Here is a 25,962-nt window from a genome sequence, read left to right as displayed (position 1 = left end):
TTATCCTTGAATTTCAGCCATCCCAAGCACAGAGAGACCGCCTGCACACTCATCACATGGACTACTATAAAAATACCTATCTCTCACTACCAAAGGTCCCACGAGCAGACAGAGGAGGACATGGCCTGTGAAATGAATTTTGTTTGGGCTTCTAAGGTCCTCTGTGGGACCATCCTGAAGGACAGGAGATTTATAGGGACTTCTAACACAGGCACTGTAGGTGGTGGTGGAGCCCAAGAAGAGCCTGGCTGACATACAGACCTGATAAGCAGTGCAAGCCATCAACAACAAGGGGTTAAACCAGCTAGCAGGTGCCAAAAGGGAGAGACAGACAGGGTTTCCAACCAAAAGCACTCTTTATTCCATTGCTAGTGGATTTTCTGTTGTCTCCCCAGGGCACCCTTTACTGCCTTTCACGGTGTCTCCACTCTCTGAATCACACAGTAAATGCAGCAGGCACGAGGAAAGCATCAGCTGGCTGCCTGAAGATAGCATTTTAGTTAGCCAGCAACCAAAACGTGGACGTGACCAGAAGCCTTTCAGGGAAAGTTCTCGTGCACAGGGTGAAAGGCTGCATGACGAGATCAGAGTGCCAGCCTGAAAACCTGGCCTCCCTCCATGTGTCCTCACCTCACCTTGGGCCAGGGCACAGGCAAGCCAGGTGCAAACGCTGGGTAGGGTGAGGGGCAACTGCTCTCCTATGTCCCAGCCTCTCCAAAGGGTTCTCAATCACGTACAGCCTCTCCAACCAGCCTGAGCTCACTTCCAACACCAAGCTATGATCACCTTACTCACAAGAGATGACAGCCCAGTTATATCCACCCTGGAGAATAAAGAAGAGTTGGACTGCTTCCAGGACCCCAGGTAAACCCCATCAGAGCTGGCTTGGGCAGGGCCTTGCTGCAGTTTGAGCAAGCTACCTCAAACATCCAGCATCCACACAAACGAATTCTATGAGTTGTCCCATCTGAAATATGCTATCCAGCCACTGTCTCATGAAGAAGTGGCTATCAGGTCACCTTGATCTGCAGATATCCTACCTCTCATGAGCCCTTAGAGGTAGGAAAAGAGAGGAGCACCAGGAATAGCCTGCCCAGCTTGCCATTGGTGGGACAGGGTTTGATGGGTTGATGAGGGTTTGATGTGTTGTGACTGACAGAAACATGCTGACTCATCCATCCAGGAGACCTGGGTCGCTCCATGCTGAGATTTCACATCCAGCTTAGCCCAGAGGAGAAGCACATACCTGCTGGTTTCAATTTTTCCAATTTGATGACTTGTAAACATTTCCCAGGTCACAAACAGGTGGTGCAGGTCTCCTGAGGATAGGCTTGCTGTCTTCATCACCTTGCACAGCCACAAGCAAAAGAGCCCACAGATCCACACAGAATAAAGCCAGTGATGAATATACAAGGGAAGCAACTTCTTGGGTTCTTCATGCAGAAACATCCAGATGGCTCACATTCTCACCTCACTGCTGTCCACAAGACAGTTACTGAACACAGTGAACCAAAGTGTCCTCAGGTACTCATCCTCTTTCCTTCACTCCACACTCCGAGGGAGTGACTGCAGGTCCACCTGTTGAGCTATCCAAGTCCATGCTAAATAGAAGCCAGATTCTTTACCTCTGCAAGAGGAGGAATAATGCAGCCATGAATTTAGTGGTCTGTATTACCCTGAGACGCCTCCCAGACGTCCAGGAAACATCCTGCATGCTCCTTTCCAGTGTGGACAGATGACTGATGCATGACACATTCATCTCCATGGATGACGAGGAAATTACACCACTGCCAAAGTTTTTCCTCCTAGACCCCAAAGGACATAAAGATGCAATGGTATCAAGATCCCTCATGAAGTCATAAGCACTGTCAGAACTAAACAGTTTTTTGTTCAACGTTATCCAGAATAGCAAGGTCTGGCTGAGCCATCCCTGACAATGAGTTACATACACACCAAGTCCATTACCAGAAAGGGCAGGCTCACAGCATTACTTTCACCTTGGATTGTAAATTCCACCAGGATTGCATCTACTCATGCCTGTACACTACCCAGCTCATGGGACTTGGCTCCTGACAAGAAAGAAGCAGGGCTGGGACCATCACCACACTGCTCAGCATCAGGATGGGAAGGAACCCAGGAGTCCTGCCCCCTTGGTCCTGCCCATCACACCACCCTCTTCTCACCAAGCAGGGAACTTGGGCTGAGCTCCATGCAAGGATTCTGGTGCCTACCTCCCATTCATTTCAACGGGTTTTAGGTACCTAGATGCTTTTGGAAGCTCTGGGCCCAAATCTGAGAGTCCAATTGGTAGGCTGCTGATGCCCTGTAGCCTCCAGAGGCAATGCTGGAGAAAATGTCACACAATGGAAGAAAACCAGGATGCAAGGCAGAAGGAGAAGGCAAAGGAAATCAATGTCAGAATTAAATTCTTTAATACAAAAAAAAGTTTGTTTGTCGTTGTTGTCGTTGTTTTAAGATATATCTGTAATTTCTTTGTTTAAAAATAAATATGTACTAAGGAATATCTTGAAAAAATTCACTAGACACAATATGTAGTGTTAATATCTTTTTTCCCCGCAATTATTACAGATAAACAGTAGCACCAATAAATAAAATGATAACAAATATTAAAATTAAAAAGGAGAGAGATTCAAGATGTAGAACTTTCTATTTTTTCCTGTTTCTTCTTTTTACATATATAAAAAAATCGTAGTGTCTATTTAATCCGAATCACACATATACATAAACATATATATATATACAAACACATAGCCAAATATATATATATATAGTATGTAGATGTATATCTAACCGTTGTCTCAATAGGAATGTGTAGGGGTAGGTGTTAGAGAAATTAATTAAATAACTGCCCATAACATGCTACTGACTCTGCCAACAATTGGGGAGAGACGGGATGGGACAACAGGAAGGTTAAATTTATACACAACCAGTAAAAAAAAAAAAAAAAAAAAAAAAAAAAAAAAAAAAAAAGAGGTACGGCTTATAAATAGTTGAAATTAAATATTAACAAAGAATACTGAAAAATCCCTACTCTTTAATTAAATTATCTGTTTAATTTCTAATTTAAAAAGGGATATTAAATAAGTATATAAAACACTTTCTCTTCCCTCCCCCGATCGGAAGCCTCTGTCTTGCACACGATGCAGCATGAGTATTCTACATTGCAGATGCAAGCACCCACCCGTGTGTTTTCTCTCCTTCTGAAAGCCATCAGTTGGATGGGGAGATCCTAGTGGTTAGTAGTCACTTGTTGTGAGTCTGTTTTTAGACTGTCTTGTCTTTTTGGAAGCTTTCTGTGTTGTACATTGTCAGGCGTTGAAAATTCAATCGCAGATGATGTTTGTCAGCATTCTGACACAGACTGAGTACCTTTTTGATTATTATTATTATTAATAATAATTTTAATCACAGAACTAGATTATATATATCCACATAGACGTACAAACATACTTTCAGGGGCGCGTGTGTGTGCGGGCGTGTGTAAGGTGGGTTTCACGTACACCACAGCCTGCACTGCAGATACACACATAGCCAAGAACCTCAGGACACAGCTAAGGGACTCCAGCTGCCTTCACATTTGATTCCCCAGCCCAAAACATGGAAAAGGAGCCTGGTATTTACAGTACGTCATTAAAAAAAATCTTGACGTTCTCAAGGGTCATTCACACTGGGCACGCAAACTGAAGGCAGCAAAAGTTGCTTTCTTTTTTTCCCCCTTCAATCTTGGCATACATATATATTATTTTTTATATATATATATGTATAAAAATAAATATATATATATAAAAAAGAGATAAAAACACATACATACATATATACATACACACAAATTCATACATTCACATACATACACACACACACACCCACTACTGTGTATATACTTTTGATTAATATCCCTTTCCAGAAATGTTCCATAAGCATCTTGGATGCTCTTGAGTGGCAGCTCTGTGCATGAAGAAAGCAGACAGTGCTGAACAATTGTGTGGCTATGCACCGGTCCCCGTTCTTGCTTCAGCACACTGTAGACCTTGTGTCCTTCTGCAGCCACCAAGGGCGGGAAATCTAGACTCCTGTGATTACTCCTTGAACAGAAAGTCAGTGCGTGTCAGCTGCCCACCATCCTTAAGAGAAGCCAGCATGTCTCTCTGGCAAAGGTTCTACAGCGAATAAAGTCAACACAAAATGTACACTGACATCCCATGTCCCAGCAAGGCAGGCAGGTTATGAGACGAGTAAGGGCGAAGGCTGGGGGAAGAGAGGGGAGGAGGAATCCTTGATCACGGAGATGGCCATTTCCTTGGCCTTTGACCCATCGCACCCTAGGATGCCACTCTTTGGAACTCCCTGCCCATCCTCTCCATCAACTCTCCTCCCTGTCCCAGGCAAGGAGAAGGTGGTTTGTGGTACAGCACACTCTACAGAGAAACAGCGGAGGCCACACAAGTCAGTTAGAGTTAAGAAGTTTACACCCAGCGCTTCTACTCAAGTCCAGTCTTAGCTTGTATCTTATGCCCCAAGTAGCCCGCTTGTGTCCACAGCAGTCGAGTATTATCCAGTGAAGACACCAATAACATTAGCAATGTTAAAAAAAATAATCAGTGTATATATATATATATATATATATATATATATATATATATATATATAAAATATATATATGTGTGTGTGTATGTGTGTGGTTAAGATATACATATATGTATATATAGATGTGGTTAAAATATATATACATATATATATATGTATATGCATGTATACACACATATATATGTATGCATGGGAAAACCCATCAAATACACCCCTATAAGTCTTCCTGGCTCTGTTATTTAGCAGCATAAAAAGAAAAATAAAATAAAACAGTTCAAAACCCAAAGGTGAATTCTGTGCGGCGGGTGCCTTGGGGAATGTTCCTTCCGGAGTCCATCGTCCGTACTGAAAGTGCTGTGCTCTACCGATCCTTCATTTTTAGGGTTCATTTGGATTAGTGTTTTGTTTTGTTTTATTCTGTCCAGGTGAGAAATCAGGCTCCAGAAACAGGGCTGTTTCCCCTTCTTTTCCGCGGCTCACCGTCTAGGTTTTTCACATCTGTCAAAGAGAAGAAGGAAGGAAAAAAAGAGAACAGGGGTTAATGTTTGTGATGGGAGTGCAACTAGGGCAGGGAAGGGAAGTAAGGGTGGTGGCTAATGTGTTTAAGAGCACATGGTGTTAAGACATGACATGATCGTCACTGGTGGGGTGAAGTGCTGTGCAGATGGGCAAATCAGCTGAGAATCTCTACCCCACAAATGGGTCAATGAATTCTATTCCACCAGGCTCACCCAGACAGAGCAGGGGGAATACTCAAACGGGTAAATTTAGGAGCAGAATCGGTGGCTTCCTCACAAAAAATCTGAGTGTCTTGTTTGCATCTTTGCACACCACACACACAAATACACACAAACATAGAAAAACAAGGCTAAGCAATACATGCAGAGACACGCCCTCAGCTCTCCACCTAGCCTCTTGTTTGGAAGCAGTGCAGACAACAAGACCTCATGCAGGCAAGAAGGTGAAAAGTAAGTGCTTTTCATTCCACTAGCTGCTGTGAGTGGGGGTTAGCACCAGAGAACAGCTGTGCCCTGAAGAAGCAGCAGGAGAAATGAGAATTGACCCTCCCCTGTAGGTCCCAGTTCTAATTCTACAAGAAAGAGCAAGACGGACTTCAGTTTAACCAGCTTTTTATCTGGAAACTGATAAGCTAACGACTCCTATGACTCCTTCCCATTTTTCTGGCCAACATATCACCTCTGGAAACCTCTCTTAGTGCCCATTATCCCATCACAGAGAGGGACTAGTAAGAGAAAACTAGCAAACCCCTTCTATCATCATGACTTTTTCAGAGTATTGTTTGGCTTTTCATTGTATTTGTTACTGTTTCTCACCCTCCAAACTCTGTGGGGTAATTATCAGTTTCTCTGGACTTTGGAAAAGAAGAAGGAGGAAAAGGCCAACATTAAGTCTGGTCTCAGACTTCAGGGGTTTTGCTCACTAGGAGAAGTTTAACTCTGGAAGTTGCTCTATTCTGGCCCCTCCATCAATTACTTTCCCACTGAAATTAGAGCACTCCAGAAAAATTCTCTGTATACAGAGCAACTTCCATCACATTAACAGTGCCCATGCCTCTCTGGCTTGGACTCAAAACATTTTCACACCCAAAGGAAGCACTTGCTACTTGTATCAGCCTTAGCCACCTAGCCAATGGATATCTCCTCTTTTCAGGACACAGCCACAGAGGACTCTGGATTGCCCTCCCTTGTATTCTCCTACTGAGCTGTTGCCGCTGCAATACTGCAGAAACAGGAACAATCTCCTAGACCTCTGTGAAAGGGATCTGAGTTCAGAGTCACAGCCAAGTGCTCATTAGCAACCCTATTTATATATCTCCCTCTACACAGGTAGGATGATCTCACACCAGAGGTGCACACATAGCTTGTTCGACTCAAGACACCCCAATGAGCTCACCGAAGTGCTCAGGTGAGAACTGGGAATCAGTTTTCTTATGTGTCTGTGCCACAGATGGTGTGTGACAGCACTCAGATGACACATGCACAGCATAGATCTCCAAACTAACACTAACCCCACAGTGGCTTTATGTCTCCCACCTCACACCTGAAATACACACCTCTGCCTTCACCCAGAGTCAGACTTAAATCTGCTGTATTCCATTCACAGTCCTGAGTGCAGCCTCTGAAACCACAACTCTGGACAGGACATGGACAGGGAACTGTGACCACAGTACAAGAGGACAGGGTGCTCTCCCTGGCTTTTAGAAGAACAAAGAGGCAAAGGAGAATGTAGGGTCAGCCTTGAGGGAGGCTCCTACTGGCTTTCTTCATTCTGCACACACTAAAGCATCTACAAGCCACAGAAAAAGGGCTTGGAAGACAGGGGTGGTCAAATCCTAGTCAGTTGAGGATTTGTCTTTGTCCAACGGTATGCTCAGAGTTGCGTACAGGTAAGGTACAGAGGAGTACAGACCCTCCCCCTGCCTACCTCAGCAACATGAACTCCATTATCCTATTGCATGGTAAAGAATACCTGGGATACAAAGGGCCTGTCTCTGGGAGCCATTCCCATTCAAGTCCTGAGAGCACACCTGAAACGCACAGCTGGCCTCTGACACAAGGAAACACTCCTCATCCCAGTTAGCCCCTCTGCTCGCCGGGCCCACGTAGGACAGAGAAAAGTAATCAAATAGCACTGGTGCCAGAAGTCAGCAGGAAGCAAGCTCCCCCCATCTTTCTCTTTCTCTCTCTTTCTCTTTGTGTGTTTCATCCTTCAGGACACAAACCTGCAAGTGCGCTCGTTTAACTCAAGCTGCCTCGACTTGCAACGTGAGTCTGTGAATTTGCAGGAACATTTACAGGTCTGGGGATCTTGTACAAACAAGTGCTTTCTCCTCTCTGAGCAAGGCTCACAGTGACTGCAAAAAGGCAAAAGGAAAGATGTCTAAGCTACAGCGCTTCAGCAGAAAGAAAATACACATGCAACACCCTGAACATCAAAGCAATCCCCTTGCCCCCTCCCGCAGCCCCCATGCTGCCCACTGGAGTGCCACGGGCTGATGGATTTTCCAGCAGCACCTCGACAGCCCCAGGACAGCAACCCCTTGCATTAGCATAGAGAAAGAAAACAGGCCTTCTGCACAGTATTCACAAATGCTGCATTGGATCCATTGGCTCAGGCCAGAGGGAGTAAGAAGGGGAAAGCAAGGATGGGAAGGTGAGAGGTCCCAGCCAGCTATTGACACATCAATAAAAGAAGTTCTCTGAAGTGGACTATTTGAGTAGAAAGAGGCCAGCGGCTAAACAAGTTTAAATACACAGGGTCTATCCTTCCCTGGAAAGCAGCTGGGCTCCAGCATCATATGCTAATCTCTGCAGCCGGCACTGCTCTCCTTTCTGTAAGCCCCATCCCAGCTTCGCCACCTAAGCGTCTCCTATGGAGGGGCCGTGAATTTACAATGCAGAATTTTGTGAACCACCATGAGAGAGGCAGAGCAAAAGAGACAGGGAGACAAGCCACCAAATCCAGCAGAAAGAGAGAAAAAAAAAACCAGACAGAGATTCCCCCCTGGCTCCCCAGCACCCCCTCTCTGGCTTCCCGCTGTCCCCCTTCTCCTTTCCACCTGTGACTCCACCAGACACGCACGCATATGTGCACACGCACGCACACACACATACACACATGCATGGTAGATGTCAGCCTGCCTGTCACCAGTCATCATAGCAGTGAGGGCACGAGACAAGTGGTGGAAAGCAGAAGACAGAGCTGCAACTGAAAGGCGTGAAGAAGTGCAGGGTACTCGTCCACCCACAACACTCTTGTGCCTTGGGACAATGGTCACCACTGATGATTAGAGCCAAGCAAGCTAAAGGCAGCTTCCCTGAGATAGCCTTAGTGCCAGAGCAGTGCCACCACCAGTGCTGCCCCTGCAGGATCTGCAGCCCACCAGTGACTGGGAGGGGAGGGTGAGATTTGAGCGAGTAGCAAGCAGGCAGACTGGTTTGGGGAGAGGGAGGGAAGAGAGTCTACAAGCAGAGGACACAAACGTACAAGCTGAGTGGTTTGTACCGGCCTTTCTTGCGCTTTCTCTTTTGACCCTTCCCCCTTCCTCGCTTTGATTTTCTGGAAGAAAAACAAAAAAAAAAAAAAAAGAGAAAGAGAGAGAGGGGGAAAGAAAGGGAGAGATAGAGAGAAAACGGAAGAAAACGCAAGGAAGAAGAGGAAAAAAATACAGCCATGTGCCTTGCTGGGAGGGGAGAAGCACATGAGGCAGGTCTGGAGAGTAAATCCCAGGGCCGAAGCACAGATCTCCACCTCGCACACACATTCACCGGCTCCGGCGCTCCTGTCAGCTCTGCAAACAGCCTGCCCACAGCCAAGCAAACACCAGGGAACTCAGCAGAGACCATGTCCTGCAAGGCTGCTGTGAGCAGAGGTGGATCTGCTGGAGCCTCAGAGGGGCACCTTCCCCCTCCAGAGAGGGGTAGTGGGAAAGGGGCAGGGGGTGAGAGGGAGAAGGAACAGAAAGCTTTGTGAAAGCATCACACCACCGCAGTGAGTGCAGACAACCATTCCAGGCGACAAGCACAGGCGCACAACAACTGACAAAAGGCAACCAGAGTGAAAGGACTCTCCTCAGGTTAGAGGAAACAACTCTGACCTGATGGACTGCCCAGCACTGGGCCTAGCTGAAGGGGCAGCTGAGCTCCAACAGCTCTGCTGCAGGGCGGGTGCCAATCCTGCCCTGAGATGGGAGCACTCCACAGACAAGGGAAGAGATTTGATCTACACAGCACTGCTGTGTGGGAGAGGGTTATCCAACCTGAAGGCTTTGCTCATTCACCTCACCTCCTGCCTGTGGTTCAGAGGACTCCAGGAGACCTTACTTGGATGTCTGTAACATCTCCTCTGGCAGCCTCCATTCTGAGTACTGAAGAGTAAAGAGGGGGAAGAGGAAGGCCTGACCTAGTTATTTTACCCAGGAGAAAACCAGCAAGCAGCTTTCAGTTCTTCCCTCCTTTCCCTCCTGTCACCTTCCACGTGGATCTGCCATACAAACAAGCAGATGGAGCCAAGGCACTGACTCCATTCTGAAAAATTCACCAGTTGCCTCATTCTTGGGCAGGAGCTGAGCAGGCAGGGGCTAGGACATATAGTCCTGGACACTAACCATGGATCCCTATGGGCCATTTGAGAGCACAGGGAGCGAGGGAGGCTGGAGCCTGTACTTCTCCTTGAGCCACATTAGCACAGGAGCAAGGGAGAGACATGCAAGGAAAAGGCCCTAGGCAAAGCACCAGGGCTTGTCAGGCAAATGAGTCCCATCTCTGAGGCGGTTCAGCAAAGGCTCCCTCATTCCCTGGGGCAGCCCACCTCGGGAGAGAGCTGTCAAAGGGAATTGGGGAGACAGAAGAGAAAGCACCATAGGTGTCTCCTAGGCCCTGTTCAAGTTGTCTCACTGGAACAAGTGTCAGAGCATCAGCTCAGTCCCGGTTCTGCCCTACATGTCAGGCAGGAGTCACAGGGAGACGGTGAGGGGAAGAAAATCAACCTGAAGGGAGGAGAGGGGTACCAATATAACAAGACTTTCAATCCAGCACAAATCAAAGCACACCAGTCTCTCCCATCCCTTCCCTTCCCTTCCTTCCCTGGGGAGTGCAGAACCAGCAAAGAGCAGGCAAGGTGCTGTTAGAAAAGGAAAGTGAATGCAACACAATCCGAGCTGGCTGCTACACCCACACCCCATCCTCACCAGAGCTCACACAGACCAAACTCTCACACACCTTCAAACTACAGAGCCACACAGACCAACCGGCCCCGACCGGCCCTGTGCAGAGAGGACTGTTGGCTGCACGCAGTCTGATGCAGCCAGGAGCAGATTTCCAGGGGGAGGAGGAGAGGCTGGAAGGCAGCTAGAAACATACAACCACCAGGAGAGGGGTGAAAGAAGCTCTCTCTCTCCTGTTTGCTCCCTCTGTCTCAGATTCAGTCGCATCTCCAAATATTCACTCCTTCCTCTCCAACTCCGCACCTCTAAATGGCAGTTGCTTTCCCAGTCATGCACAGCCCAGCTGATCCTCTCACTCAGAGAGATCATTCTTTCTTTTTAATGTTGTTTCATATTTTATGCGCGTCCCTGCAACTACTGCAGGATTAGACTTATTTTTCTACTTTCCACAACCTTTTTACTGTGGGGAGAAGTAAATGGAAGGTCGTGACTTAACCTTCTTCAGGCCACCAAAGCAAATCTATCAGATTCAAAAAATGCTTCATGAAAGCTTTCACTGAGACCCAGCTAGGACATCCACCTTCCTTTTACACCCTCCCAGGTCCCCACCCAACCAAAACCAGTGTCACATCCTGCATGGCATCAGTCCTGCCTCCACCAGGCCTCTACTTCCACCTCTCCCTGTAGCCAGCGGAGTTCCTACCAAAGCTGCTGTGAAAGAAGCCAGCAAGTACTCACTCAAGCAGCAAGAAAAAAATTAATAATAAAGGAAGGCAGCAATTTGCAGTAACCAGAAACACCCCAGGAAGAGGGAAGGGGAGAATGGGGGCTGCACCTTGAATCCATTCCAGCAGGACAGACACGACGGGACTTCCCTGACTCGGGAAAAAGCATTAGGAATGACTGCCATGGCCATGGGTCATGCAAGGTCCATGTCTGGGGTATGAAGGAAGGACCATCAGATCTGAGTTTCTGTGACCACCTGGAATGGATTCAGAGCATCGCCCCATGCAGTACCATATGCCATTTCCAAAAACACCTTCTTAAAGTGAGTATATCCAACCAAAGGAAAGGGCGTGGGGAAGTGGGGAGAGGAAATGCCAACCAACCACCAAAAGAGAAAGGAGGAAAGGCTTGTCACTTACTTTTCTTGTTTGTTTTTGACATCTTTCTTTGGTCTGTGGGGAAAGACAGAACAAAGACCTCATTAGAAGAGAGTTTATCACATATACTTCTGATATCATCCCCAGTTCCCACCAAGTCCAGGGAAGGACATGTACAGGCAGCATTGCAGGATGCCCATGGCACAGGTGAAGTGATTCATCTCAAAGTGCTTTTGCTCTCCTGTTGACCCATGCTGGTGGGTAGTGCCAGAAGATCCCAGGATGTAGGTTAGCACTGTCCACCTGTGATAGCTAGAGATGGAAGAGCCCTGACAGCAGAGGGCTTTTCTTCCCAGGCTCAATCATCCCGCTGCAAACCAACCAAGTAGGCTGCAGAAGTGTCTGAACAAGAGTCCCAACCCAATGGCAGAAAAAAGGAAGGGCTCAGAGTAAGTTTATTGCAAGAGGAACCAGTGTTGCTCCATTCTCACCTGCAGTCACATTTACTGTGCTGTAAGAAGCTCATGTGTGATATGTGCTGACTCTGATGGGGTTTAATTCTCATGATCTGGAATGAAAGAAACAGAGAGGGTCACTGCCTGTTCACCCTTCATCTTCAAATCAGGCTGTTGTACAGCAAAGCACTAACACCCCAGGTGCTCCTGGGAAGAGCAGGGCAGAGTTCGAGCTAGCTCTGAGGCCCTGTACTCCCAGTCAGAAAAGGCCTTTGATCACAAGCGAGCAGCAACACCAGACTTGTGCCAAACCTCTGTTTGCTCAAGCATGTCTGGTGCCAGCTCTGGTGGACTGCCTTGGAGACAGGCATGGGAGAGGGTATACCACCATAGCAAGGTTCTCAATGAGCCCTCCCTGGCTGATGCTGGACAAACAGTAGCTGAACATCCAGCCTGATTGTGCACAAGCCATACTCAGTTGCATGCAAAGGTCCCAGCTGAAAATTCCAAATCCAGGTCCTCTTCCTTATGCCACCATTCCTTCCCAGCTGACATCTCACTTTCTCAGTAACTTGACACACAAAAGAAATCTGGAGATCTGTGTTTAAAAGGGTCCTGCAAAGCTAGACATCACCCAGACCCAAGCCCCAGGTACCTCCAGGGAAGTTATTTAGAAGCTATGGAGTATTGTCACATTCTCTTAACCCAGAACACAGATGGAAAACTAGCTCTAGAGATCTGCTTAAGTGCCTCTGACTCTTTACAGGCATGCAGGCATACCAGTCAAGAACTATAATTCAGCAAGGAATGGTAGGAAGAAAACCATCCCTAGCTACATCAAGCTAGTATGGTCTGGCCCAGGCTGGAGCCTGCAAGTGGAGAAGTAGTATAGGGAACCATGAGAGGGCATAGGCTGGTTCTTCAACAGTTCCAACACAGCCCAAATTTCAAGTAAAAGGACCTGCTGGTAAATCACTTAGTACTGCACATCTCTCATCAATATTAAAAAGTGACAGCAATATTTACAGTGGCCATTTAAGAGGCTAAGGGACAAAAGTAGGTGAGGGAGCCATGGGTTACAGGTAAGGGGCACCAGCATGATTTTGGACATGAGCTGGGATCCAGCCTCACAGACGAGGGCAGTAACAAAACTCTCTAAATCCATCTGCATCTTCCCCATTGGCCCAGTCTTTGCTATCATGGCCACCTCTGTCTCTTCCAAGAAACAAATTCAGCAGCCTCCAAACAAAAGAAGAAGATGCCCAGAGGCAGAAAGGCTTTTCCAGCTGACACAGAAGCGGATTGTTTCTTAGAGCCCCTTTAACCCCTACTGTGCCAAGGTAGCTAATGACCAAAATTCCCTGCTCTGTTGGTACAGGCTGACCTCACATGCCCTTCAGGTGAGAGTACCAACAGGTTCTCCCCTTTTGCCCTACTCAGCTGGGTCAGAACAGCAGCTGTGTGTAGAATTAAGGTGGAGCAAGAACCAAGGAATATGTTGAGAACTTGGGAGGTAACACCACCAGAAATGCTCCTTTGCATTCTCTAAGCACGAAGCGCTCGTTTGCAGAAACACTCCTTTGCATGCTCCTGCCTACTGTATTTGGGCAAGAGCCAAAAAACAGACCTTCCTCTTAGCTTTAAAGAGACATGGGCGACTCATCTTTTAACCCTGTGAGGTTTAACACAGAGCACCAGAGTCAGAAGACAGGTTCCCTGGGGTAGGTTGCATTTCCTCTGAATTAGCTGGGAGTTGGGACTTGGGGTGGCTGTCCAAGATGTGATGGCTGACTTGCTTCCTTCCAACCATGCATGGCAGATTGCAAGCTGGACCCTCACCTCCATTGTGACGTTGTACACATCCACAGGGACACATTCTAGGCCCTCATCGCCGCAGCAACCCGCACATCTCATCAGAGGCACACAGGATGGCTTGAATATGTACTCCACCTCATCAGGGTACTCCTGGAAAATGTCCACCAGGGTCTCAATAGTCCTGCAGAAGCTGCGCTCGTAGACTTCCAGGAATTTGATAACTAAAAGAGGAATGGAGGGAATAAGTTAATGCAAACTTAGCTCAAGAATGTCTAGTGCTTCACCCCTTAAAGTGAGCCAGACAGTTGCAACACAGCTACCCTATGCTCTTCACTAACAGTCTTGCAGGCCTAAATCCTTTGTCTGTGCTCTGCATACACACACATCAAGTGGGAAGGGAAAAAATCACCTACGGCTGCTTCAGGGCAAAGGCAAGATGGACAAAAGAGCCTCACTGTTTGCCTCCCTGGTACCATGACGCATGCCACAGGTGACTCTTCCCCAAACCTCTTCTCTGCTATTCCCCATATTCCTGGCATGCTGCCACTAAGAATATCAGATCAGCCAAAAAGCTGCAGGAGATAATCTGCACTCTGGATTAAGGCCTTTCACTGGTTTGCCCTTTACTCCCTTTCAAAACAGCCAGTGGATGCCCCAGTGGGTTTTGAAGTCAGAAGCATCCTTTGTACAGACCTCAGCACACAAACACTTCTAAGAGCAAGCAGAGGCTCTGAACCACGGAGCTATGCATCTTTACCCTTCCTGTCATCTATGTCTTTTGGCCATGCAGAACATCCACCTCAGCAGGTCATCACGGAACCATGACAGCATCCACTACAAAGTGACAGCCTCCATGTCTCCACACTGACCACTATCCCACACTGAGGAACCAAGCCACCCACTGAAAGATTCAAAGTAGGCTCACAGCACCCCCAGGATTAACCAGACTATATATTTGGCTACTGAACCACAATGAGACAGTGTAGGAGGGGGAACAGGGTGGATCTGCCATTATCCCATGCCTTCCCTACAAATGGAACAAACACTAACTGCTTGCGATCTGCACTGATTTCACAAGTATTTCTCAATGTTTCCCAGTCTCTTGCCAAAGCTTCACTCTGCTGCTTGGTCAAGGGTTGGAGAGGTTTAAAGAGATGAAAGATAGTATAGATAAGTACACATACATACAAACCCTGGGCGCTAGTACAGTACTGCAAACAATGAGTACCTGGAGTCCTCCAGGCCTCCTAGCTGTAGCACCACACTGGCAACTGAGGATGTCTCACATGATCAGAGGGTAAGAGTATGCACAAGGAGAGAGTACCTGCCCCATGCTGTTATGCACTGTAATGATCCACCTGTACAGTATGCAGAGTCCTCTAGCACCAAGGTTGATAACTCAGAGTGATAAGAGCAAACTGCTTGCATCATGGAAAATCATGGTCTCCAGTAAGCGTTTCTAAAGTGCCCTGAACTTGTGACAAACTGGCATAAAGGTTACTTTGCCACAAAAATGCAAAAGCTGCAGGGCTTGGAGCTCACAGCCCGCAGTTAATTGTTGAAAGTTAATTCTAGGTCATACAGGGCTGACAGTGCCATAGTGTTGAAGTGCTGAGAGCGGGTACAAGAGGGGAGGAGCTTCCATCCGAGGAGTTTGAAGTGTCAGAGAGAGTGAGCAGCTATTAAAAGAGAAAGTGGCTTGTGAAAGGGAAATGTAGCCTGGCAGGCATGGACTGCTTTGTTGGTATTCCTTGTCTAGAAGACAACATGTTTCTATTCCTTGTTCCTTACTCTTCCCTCCTCCCCTAACTGCCGTATGTCTCCTGTCTGCTATCCTATCTTGTCTGTGACTACCTCCTTCTCCTCCTTTTTCCTGTTCTCCTTGGAGTGACTTTAGTCACCTCCTATGTTCCAACACAGTTGAACAATTTAATATGTGGGAAATTCTGCAGGCACAAAGATAATCGCTGAACTGCACTGTTGATTATTCACACTATGCCAGACACAGGATCTGAGAACTCTGGCAGTAAAGGCATAGTTCAGGATAAAAATGCTTACAGACCTACGTCAAGGGGAGGGACAGAAAGTAAGAGGGAGGGAAAGCAGCAGTTACCTGTGCAGATCAAATGCTGCTCACCACACCAGTCTGGGGCATAAAGGAGGCAGAAACCGAAACAGTAGAAAAGTAAAGTGAAACTGACCAACGTCTGCCATGCTTTTCTAAATGTTTGCACTACCCAAGCATTTGGATTACACCAGAGAATCCAGAATAACAGATTGGCCCCAGAACAGCACATTCAACTTCTTTCATAGGGCCTTTACTTTCACAGCTGCACCCTGACAACTATACTTGAGAACTGGGAGATTTGACAGGACTTAAGCCTTCTCATGAACAATCTGGGAGTTTCTACCTTTACTTTAACATGTGATGGTTTTCCAAGGTCTGAATCAGCCTTTGAAAAGGAACCAGGGAATCTTTCCCTAGCTGCCAGTCAGAAAATCTTACCACAAAAGGCACCTTGCCTGATTCTGCTGGACACAGAACATTCACATGGAGGCTGTGCAACACTGTAGTTAATTTGCACAGTTACCACCCAAACCAAACTGGAGCACATGACTGAGGTACAGTCAACCTCACAGCAAAGCCCTGCCCCTTTTATCATATATCTACACTTACTCCTGTCTACTGGGAGTTAGATTCCACACTTTGCTGGGCTGAATCTGCCTGTGCTTCCTTTCCACTGGTTGTGTCATGAATGGAAGAAAGTCTCTTTCATGGGGAACACAGGAAGGTCACCAAAGGACTAACCACTAGGTCTGCTCCTATCCTGTAGTCTGAGTTTCAGACCACATTAGAAGTTAATCCCACAATTAACTCACACTCCTACCCTGCAAAGCACCACCAGATTTGAGTCAGGTTCTTTGTCGTGAATGGAGGGGAAGTAAGGCTAAAGCCAAGACAGGACCCACATTAACTCTTCAACACAGAGTTTAAGTTCAAGCAGTCAAGTGAAAACATGCTGGACTAGTAAAAGGAGAAAGTCTGTGATCATTTTGTCTCCCTCCCCATCAACGGCTTAGCAGCAATATAGACACACTACTATTTTAAAAATAAAAGTGCAGCCACAAGTGGTGGTGGTTTCCTTTATTTATACCAGAAAAATCTTCTCCTGTGAAACAAAGCGTGTTTGTCTGACTCCTCTACAACTTCCGGTGCCCCAAAACATGTGGAAACCTCTCCTGAGCACAAAAAGGTAGAGGCTGAAGCTAAAATAACAGTCTCCAACTAGAATTAAGTCCATCCCAAATAAAAAACCTGTCACAGCTTGATGGGTCAAAGAAAGCATAAAATGGCCAAAGACACAAACCCACCTTTCACCCCAAGCCCTAAGAGCTTCAGTGGAAGGGACTGTCCTTGGTTAACAGAAGCTCATCATCATCTCTTCACAGATGAGAAACTGAGCTACACAGAGGGGACCTCTAAGGTCAAACCACAGAAGCAGAGCCAGGAAGTGCCAGGAGTCCTGATTTCTATTTCACAGATGTATCTACATCACAGAACCTGAAATAGCAGCAAGACAACAACACCGAAGTCTCACCACTTACATTGCCAGACCAGCTTCTACTGCAATCCCATCAGACTTCTTGTGACAGAAGTTAATTCTGCTTGATTCTTTCCCTCCACAGGAGGGATTTGTTGGACACAACAAATGGCACAGATGAGCACTAGCTCTTTTCTACCAACAGCAGAGGACTGGTTACCAAAATAAGCCTCACAGCAGGCTCCATCTTGATCCCTCTGGAGTCACTGAACCTTCTTCTGTTGACTTCAGCAGGAGCAAGGGTCAAGCACAACAGACAGCAGCCCACCAGCAAATCAGAAATTTTGGCTGTGCAAAATGGACACCTATCCCAAGCACAGTTTGCCACAAGCCTCTGGCGACACACATGGAGTCTGTCACACCAATAAAGTTACAGAAATTGAAACTGACTGCTACAGAGGAAAAAAAATAAAAAAATAATAATAAAAAAAAAGAAGCCAATCTCGGCCCACACTGCTGGAGCCCTCTGCTGACCTCCAGCTGGAATAACGCTGAAGGTCACAGTCCATGAGGACCCTGCAAGACATCTGCCAGACCCTGCCATGCAACAAGTGATCTGCTCTGCTATGCAGTTAAGGGGAAAATACAGTTAGGATGGTCTTAAAAAGGTGATGATCACCTCAGCCTGAAGGTTCCAAAGTTCACAGTCCTTTTATCCCACTGCTGAACTGAGGTGTGTGGAGAGAAGCCAACCTCCTGACACACAGGGTTTCACTAGACAGGGAGCTCACAGGAGGCGTCTCTGACTAAGCCAGGGGCTGACTGCCCTTCTGGTCTACATTTACTTCCATGAACCAATGAGGCAGGGGACACCGTCACAACCTGGCCTTTGGGCAACCAGAAAGACACAAGAGCACAGCACCTGGAAAGGCAACACCTTGTTTCCCCGCCAGGCAATGGTCCTGTCCATACTGGACCACCAGGAACAAATCAGTAGAACCTATCAGATCACAGTGCTGTTCCCTGAATCGGCAAAGTCTGCTAGCCCAAACCAGAATAAAAAGGTGTATTTTTCAAGCCTGGCTCTTTACAATTTCCTGACTGCAGGGGTATCTAACATTGCTGGGAGGCATGAGCCCAGAAAACCATCCTAGATTGTCCCTTTCTCCTTCTCTTACTCGGAGACCTGCCGTCTGGGGGCTGCTCTGGCCTTTGTTCGGGGATCAGCCCTGGCCACCCAGCTGGGCATCACCAGCAGCACCGGGAGAGAGGTGGGCAGCAAAATTTGACAAATCCCTTCCTATAGCACTGTGGCGAATCCCGAGCAAACTGCTCACCGCTACTCAGCTCTTTGTGTGCCCCCGTGTGTGCGCAGATAATACATATATACATATATATATATATATATATATAAATGAGCGTGCGTATGTGCACCAGCGCACGCACGCAGTTTCCCTCGGAGTTGTGGTAAGCCAGGGGCGGGCTGGGCCAGCCCTGCTGCCCGCCCTGGCACCGCGGCCGCCCCGGAGCCCGTCCCCACGGCCACCCCCGGCCCGGCCCGGGCCCGCGGCGTGGGGCGGGGACGCTGAGGCCGCCACGAAGGGGTTGATGGCGGCGGCACCTCCCGCCGGCAGCCCCCGGTCCCGCTGCCCGGGAGGTGGCGGTGTTGGCCGCCGGCGGCTCCGGGGGCTCCTTCCCCCCAACCCCGGGTCGTCCCCGCCCGCCGGGAAGCCACCCAGCGCTTACCTTCATTGGGTTTCCGCTCCCCATCCCCCAGAGCGGGCGCAGCCTTCGACAACTGCAAAGACAACAGAGAATCAGTCACAACACGGAACCGTGACGAGGTCCCGGGGCGCAGGAGTTCCCGGGCAGGGGCCCCGGGGGTCCCGGTCCCGCCGGGCAAGGGGCGGAGGGAGCCCCGGCGGGAGGGGGCGCCCCTGAGGCGGAGCCGCTCCCCCCGGCGGACAGAGGAACCTTTTGTTCCGCCGTCCCCGGGGGAGCCGAGAGGGGCACGGGCAGCCCGGGCTGAGGGACGGGGCTGGCAAAGCGATGTGGCGGGCCCGAGAGAGGCCCTGAAGGGAGAAACGCGTCCCCGGGGAGCTGCTGTCAGTGACCTCGGGCAAACGCCGGGAGCAAATGCGAGCCCGGGGGAGAAAGTAACGGGGTGACCCTGCTGCTGCCGCCAACACGACCGGCGGGCCCGGGCACCACTTCTACCCGTGAAGGTGAATCTGGCCCGGGAGGGCAGAAAGGGGAGAAGGGCGGCCAGGCACAGAAGGTCATCGGTCCCCTCTCAATGTCACAGATGTCTGTCACCCAGCAGTGGTGGCCACGGAGGTGTCGGCATCTGGCCGGGTGTCAGGGCGATTAACTGTGACAGCACCACTTCGCCGACTGACGCCGCCAAACCGCCCGGGTTTTCTTCCTCTCCGATGGAAGGGAGGGCGACGCGCGCCCTCATCTAGTGCTCCCAGAACCCAGCCCCTGCATGGATCCCGTTCCTGCGCTCCACAGCTTCCCCTGGGCCAAAAATTAAAAGGCTGCAAGCTCTGCAGTGACTCCTGATGCCTTTTGGGACTGGGGCCATTTCCAAAGCACTGATGCAGGCAGGAGTGGTGACAGGTAACCCACCCCCAAAATGGTATGAAGAAATATTACACCACTTTACTAAGGAAGTCTCTTTAATTCCAGGTGAAACAGGAACGCCACTCCTCCTGCTCTTCGTGAGGGCTTTAGCTCTGACGTAACTTTCCAGCCAGGTCAGGCTTCCCCCTGCTGTTCTGTTCTGAACCAAAATGGAAAAGGCACAACTTTTCTTCACTTCTCCGAGGTATGTTGGCACCTGTGTGATGCTATCCACCCCAGAACTTGCTGCCTTTCGGCAGATGCTCATAAGAAGCATGGGGATCTGTACAAAATACTGCTTTGTCAGCAATATGCTATGTTCAGGCTTAGAAAAAGGCCCTCTGATCTTCTAGCTGAAGACAGAACTGAATTAAGGCCAAGTCCACCCCAAGCTCACATGAGGAATCTGCCACCTATGGTCTTCTAAGCAGTCCTCTGCACAGGGCAGCACCACCATCCAAGCAGCTGAAAGTGTCAGCTTTTAAAAGAAGGGGGCAAGAGAGCCAGCTAGAAGCCCCTCTCCCAGACATTCCTTTGTGTCTGTGCATAGTTTCCTTTGTCTAAGGTCCCCCTGACTGAACTTCTTTCTCATTTCAACCACAGTCTTTCTATACCTGGGCATAACTTACCAACCCAGATCTGAGCTGCCCCAATAGTGGATCTATTTCCTCTCTGGGGACGAGGGGACTGTGTGCTCAGTCTCAGTACTCTGACAACACTTTAAAAAGCAGGTTCCTAGAAACAGTTTCATTCCTGAAGTGTGAAGGTCACTGCAACAGCACAAACAAAATGGAAGCGGCAGAGACTGCAGGGGCCTTCCAAAGCCACTCAGTGCCTGACAATCTATGGGTAAAAAGAGAACCACTTCAAGGGCAGAAAAGCCTCAGTCTCCCATGGCACAGGAAGAGGATCATGAGCCAAGTCAGTTTATTCAAATCACAACGTCCCCAAGACTTTTCACGAAGGGATTTCTGGTTCACACACAAAATGACATGACAGACTGAGCAAAATTAGCTTGGAGACACTTAGAGGGGCATTTTTACCCATTCTCTATGCAAAAGTACCCAGCCAGCTGCCAAGCCCACTGCCTCCTCACATGCAAGCACACAGGCTGCACAAGTGATGAGAAGCAGAAGCAAGCCACATGCTTTCGCTACTCACGTGCACCTAGCCAGCACCTTGCCCTGTCCCTGATGTAGTGGAAAAGGAGCCAGTGCTCACCTGGACATGGGATGTGATCTGACCCCAAAGATGGGAAACAAGATCGGTACAAAGTGGGCAAAGAGCTTCTGAGCTTTCCCAGGGGAGCTCTCAGCAGAAACGAGAAAGGTTTCCCAGAACTATCAGTAACACACTCTGCTCACTATTCCAAGAAACTTTCTTGCCCTTTTCAGCAGTGCTTTTCACCTGTGCCTAGTGCCCTCAAAGCATGTCCACTAGAACAGCAGGTGAGGCAGGGCCTTGTGCTTCACTTCAAAACAGTCTGCTACATATCAGACATGGGGAACCAAAAACATTCTTCAGGACAAGCAGGCCAACTGTGCCCTTCAGTAGGAGCCTGAAGGTCATGCTCGCCTCTGCTGGCTTTTGGCATTACCCAACAGTTCTGTAACACAATTTCCTCCCAATAGATTTTCAACATTTCACAGTAGTGTGGAAGCAACCCTTGGCCCGGCCTTGACAGTAGGAAAAACGAGCCCAGGAATGGGGCTGACAGAGGAAGCTCTTTTCTTGTGCTCTTTTCAGGTTGTAGCAAATGCACATCCCTCCCTCTGTGGGGTAAAACCTTCCCTAACAAAAAAAAACTCCATGCATCTGTACCTTCCCCATCCTCCTTCTCCCCCAGTCCCTGTCCAAAGCAAGCTTTTCTCTGAAGGGAGAGAAAAGGTTAATCAAGTCATTCCTCTCTAACCATCACCCCCCCCTCACCACCACCACCAGCACTCTTTCTCTCCTTTCCCCTCCCCCTAATCTGTGCAGCCTCATTAAAAGAGCTTTGTAACTGTTTAGGACTGGAACAAACAATCCATCCACTTTGAGAGGGACTCTGGGACAGGAGTTAAGGCACTTCTCATCTTAGGCACTAGAAATTCTCAGCGTTTTCTGCTTAGGAGAGGGGGGTAATGGGACTCACTACACTCCTCCATTGTACATGCATACAGAGGTCAGCAATCCTGCAAGCTGCCAGTATAGCCAAGGAACCTCTGACAGAACAGGCAGGAGAATGATTTTGGGGTTGCTCAGCAATCAGTAAGCCCATCAGACATCTCTCTCCCCTGCTCCCAGAGGAGTGCTTCTCTTCCCAGCCTGTCCTCAGAGCACAGGAACAGCTCTGGGGAAGGTGACCTGCTGTGTCCCAGCTGCCTAAGGGCTGTGGAAGCAGGTTTTGGTGGTACAGAGGCACAGCAAAGCCAGGCAGCCTGGTGGGTGTGCGATCATTAACAGTCTAGTCACAGGCTTGTTCTCCCTCCCTCAGTGTCTGATCACTGCCTCTTCCTATGGCAATACAGCTGCTATATCCAGGTCCCTCTGCTGGTTCAGGGCAGGAGGGGAAGAGCTCCCAGACCATCATCAGGAGTGACCTGTCATCAGGCTGGCAGCAAGACCCACAGATGAATGAAGATGGGCAATAAGTAGCTGCCCCCCGTTCTCTAGGAAAGGGAGGACTGGAAGAGGACAACAGTGCAACCTCTCTAATCCCGTAGTGCGTGAGGACTGCACACTGCTCAACGCAATCAGTCAGCTGGGAGGGTGGCAAAAGTGCCTTTCCCTCCCTTGCCTGCATGGAAAGGCTATCGCCACCAATGGAGGCAGACACCTGTGGCATCAGTGCTGCCCAGACACAACCATGAAACAATTTCCCACCACCCATGTCTTGCTGCAGGAGCAACCTTAACAACAATTACCTCAGTAAGGAGTCATCCCCCTGAACCTTCACCAGAGGAGCACCGTGACTCCTTCATCCCCTTCTCCTTCACTTCCAGGAAAGCTGCGCTGGATCCTGCTTCCCCAATTCAGACTCTGTCAGGGCTTTTATTTAATGCTCTCTAATGTGCCTGGCTAGCTAGATAGATCAGTCTGAGAGCCAGATAAATATTATCATCAAAGCACAAACCCTAGTCCCGTGTGAAGAGTCATGCCTTCTGCCATGCTCAGTCATCATCAAGCTGCCTACATGAGATCTGCTGGTATTTCTAACGTTCCTATCACCGTGGTGCCCAGACAACCAACGGACAAATAAGGACAGAACTGAAGGACAAATCTCACCGTCAATCTGCCTAAGTACTTATATAGCCCACATCACCCAGGTACCTGAAGCCCTAGCCATCCCTCTGCAACATTTCCCCCCAAACTCCAGTAGTTCTCCCCTACCATTTTTTCCACATTATACTGTTTCCTCATCTGCACCGTCCTTTGGCCTAGGAGAAAAGGCAGCATGAGGCTTTTATGGAACTCTTGAAGACAGACAGATCTCAACTCTACCTGATCCGCTGTTTCCTCTTCTGGGGAAGAGGAAGGGGAGGGGAAAGGAACAAGGGGAGGGTTAAAGGGTGTTGTCACTGGACACTGATACAGAATTGTCTACACTATAGGTGGGGAACAGATGCTGCTGTACAAGTTTACTGAGGAGCTGGGAGGCAAAGAAACGCCTGTTCTGGTTGACAGTGGAAAAACTCCCGGAGAGCAGAAACAATTGTCCCACCAGCCAAATCTGGCAGGAAGGCACCAGGGAGTTGCTCTGTGCCACACTCAAGTGACAGTGTGCCTCAGTTCCCATCGAGCATGGCCGAGCACAGCCTAATGTGCGGCTGTCACTGGATAAAGTAGAGATATAACAGGCTAGAAACAAAGCGTGCAGTGCTTGCATGACTTCAGTTACAGCTGAAATGGCTCCTAATTGGGGAGTTGCCTTCCAGCATCAGTGCTGAACAAACAATGTGAATAACTGATTAGTTTGCAAGCGACGTTTATTTTCACAATTGTGGGAGATGATCTGGCCTGCGCTCTCCCCAGCTGGGGAGAAGAAATGGCAGGAGAGAACTAACCTGTTATAACCTTTAAAACGTAATCCATGCCTGCCTCGCGAACAGCCACTTTCACGTGGGCACTCTGTCTAAACCCCTTAATATCTCTTGGCAACACAGCCCTCTTGACTCTTTAGAAAACAGATTTATAGGTTTGCAGGTTTGCAAAGAAAGCTGGCCTTCTTTTTTCTTTAAAAAGAGGAAAGGAGGAAGAGTTAGTTTCTAATTCCTCAAGAATGACAATGAGGTAAAAGTGACTGAAGAGGAAGAGAAAAATCCTTGGTTTTGTAATCGCGGTGCAGGAAATATATTTTGATTAATTTTTTTTTTTTCCAATCTAGAAGAAATTCTGGATCCATTTTGTCCCCTTTGATCTCTTATTTGTTTTTCCAGCTAGGCATTTTGAACTCCACTCGGCGGCACGAACCCGAGCTGGGACCCAAGGCAAATACCGCCGAAACAGCCTTTTGCAATGTCAGGAGACCCGAGGCTGATGCAAGAAGGCAGCGCGCTGCCTCCCTGCCCCAAGCCCCGCCGACCGCAGCGCCCCGGCCCCGGCGGGACCCTCACGGCCGCGTCGCGCCGGGGCGCGCTCATGTGCGCGGGCACTCCGCACGGCGCTGCCGCTGCCCCGGGGCCCCGCGGAGCTCCGGCCAGCGCTGGCCCCCGCCGCAGCACCGCACGCACACACGCACACGTGTCGGTGCTGTGGGCACCCACTCGCACCCGGCGCCAGCGCCGCGGCCGCACCGCACCGAGCAGGTGGGAGGCAAAGGTGGGGGGGGGGGGGGGGGTATGAAAAGGAGGCGAGAGAAAACAAAAAGAAAGGGGAAAAGTATTTTCGGCCGTCTGCCTTCCCTCCCCCTCCGCTACGCGGGGCACAAAAGCCCCCGTCCCGCCGCTTACCTCCGCGCTCTGCAGATAGAGCAGCGCCGCCAACCCCCAGTGGATCCAAGTGAGCAGAAAGTTCATGGTTGCCGGCGCACGCCGCGAAGCGGGGCCCGCCGTGCTCCGCCTCGCCGTCGCCGCCCCGCCGCCGCCGCCCCGCCGCGCTCTCGCCCGCGCCTCCTCCGTGCCCGCCGCCGCCTCCTGGGGTGCCGCCGGCCGGGCGCTGCGAAGGGTTCCGGGGGAAGGGGAGTTCCTCTTCAGGGTCTCCGGTTTCACCCCTCCATAAGCCCGGCTCTCCGCCGGTCCCCGCTGCTTCTTTCCTTGTGCGCTCCGCCGGGCCGAGCGCAGGCTCCGCGGCCGCCCTGCCGCCGCCCGGCCCCCGCCGCCAGGCAGTCCGAGCTCCACAGCGGCGCCCGTCCGCGGCGCTCTCCCCGCGTCGGGGCAGGCAGGCACCCGCGCCGCGCTCGCTCGGTTTCGCGCACTCACGGCAAAGTTTGCGCGGAAACTTTCAATGCATCTCTTTTCCTGCGCCCCCTCTTCGCGGCGGCTGCCTCCGGCGGCTCCCCGAGCCGGGATCGCCTCCCCAGGGAAAAGGGGCTGATTCCACCGCCGCTTGGCTCGACCCCTCTCCGCAAATCGGGGTGGTGGTGGCGGAAAGGACGAACAGAGCGTTTTCCTCCTGTCTTCTCTGTTACTGTCTTTTCCTCTCTCTGTCCACCGCTTTAAAAAAAAATCAGAATAGTAATATATGGAGAAAAAAAAAAAAAAAAGAAAAAAAAAATCCAAGCTGGATAGAGAGGGAGGGAACTGGGGCGTGGGAAGGCTCTGTAGGAAAGGGAGGAAAAAAAAAAAAAAAAATCCCAGCGGATCAAAGTATAGGTGGGGAAAAAATAAATTAAATGAGAGGATAAAGCAAGGCGGCAAGCTAACAGCAGGTCCCGGTGCCCGGGGAGGGCTGCTCCCGCGGCGCGTTGTCCCCCGCCGGCACGGCGTGCGCTCCTCGCCCCCGGCGCGGCGGCAGCCCCGCTCCGCGCACTCCAGCGGCGCCTCCGCGTAGCGCCCGCTCCCCGCGCAGCGCCCGCCCCACCGCCCGCCGCTCGTCAGCACTCTGCAACTGATCACAGCGGCCACGGGGAGAGACGCTCCGGCAAGTCCCACCTCCTCGGCGATGGCCCGGCCTTCTCCCCGCCCCTCAAGCTGGTCGCGGAGGCTGTAGCC

General features: G+C 49.8%; 1 protein-coding gene across 13 annotated transcripts; it reads right to left on the bottom strand.

The window, feature by feature from the left end:
* Nucleotides 1-2,415: 2,415 nt before the first annotated feature.
* Nucleotides 2,416-25,830, bottom strand: VEGFA (vascular endothelial growth factor A). 13 transcript variants are annotated; one of them, XR_015283576.1, is made up of 10 exons: nt 24,763-25,828; nt 18,953-19,004; nt 13,689-13,885; nt 11,886-11,962; nt 11,437-11,469; nt 11,127-11,273; nt 9,412-9,493; nt 8,614-8,685; nt 7,349-7,480; nt 2,416-5,103 (listed from the first exon to the last, which is right to left on the bottom strand). XR_015283576.1 is itself a non-coding variant. In XM_086878262.1 (9 exons), the coding sequence occupies exons 1-9, from the start codon at nt 24,826-24,828 to the stop codon at nt 5,098-5,100; spliced, it is 732 nt and encodes a 243-aa protein (XP_086734388.1). In that variant the 5' UTR covers nt 24,829-25,830; the 3' UTR covers nt 2,416-5,097. The 13 variants fall into 13 exon arrangements, 9 of the variants coding, with proteins under 9 accessions (XP_086734388.1, XP_086734387.1, XP_086734395.1 ...); XR_015283579.1 differs by lacking the exon at nt 11,127-11,273 and having other exon boundaries at nt 24,763-25,824; XM_086878262.1 differs by lacking the exon at nt 7,349-7,480 and having other exon boundaries at nt 24,763-25,830.
* Nucleotides 25,831-25,962: the final 132 nt, after the last annotated feature.

Source organism: Cyanistes caeruleus, chromosome 2 (genome assembly GCF_971803275.1).
Source record: "Cyanistes caeruleus chromosome 2, bCyaCae1.hap1.1, whole genome shotgun sequence".
In the NCBI taxonomy this organism is placed as follows: domain Eukaryota; kingdom Metazoa; phylum Chordata; class Aves; order Passeriformes; family Paridae; genus Cyanistes; species Cyanistes caeruleus.
Note: the sequence above shows the minus strand (reverse complement) of the source record. Positions and strands in the feature narration are given on the sequence as shown.

Bases quoted from the DNA above. Each gene is read 5' to 3' on its own strand.
- VEGFA (XM_086878261.1), bottom strand. From the start codon at position 24,828: ATGAACTTTCTGCTCACTTGGATCCACTGGGGGTTGGCGGCGCTGCTC. The intron at 13,886-18,952 runs GTAAGCGCTGGG...TTCCTCTTTTAG, and splicing joins GGAGCGGAAACCCAATGAAG to TTATCAAATTCCTGGAAGTC. The intron at 8,686-11,126 runs GTGCAGCCCCCA...TTTTTCTTCCAG, and splicing joins CCTGCTGGAATGGATTCAAG to AAAATCAAAGCGAGGAAGGG.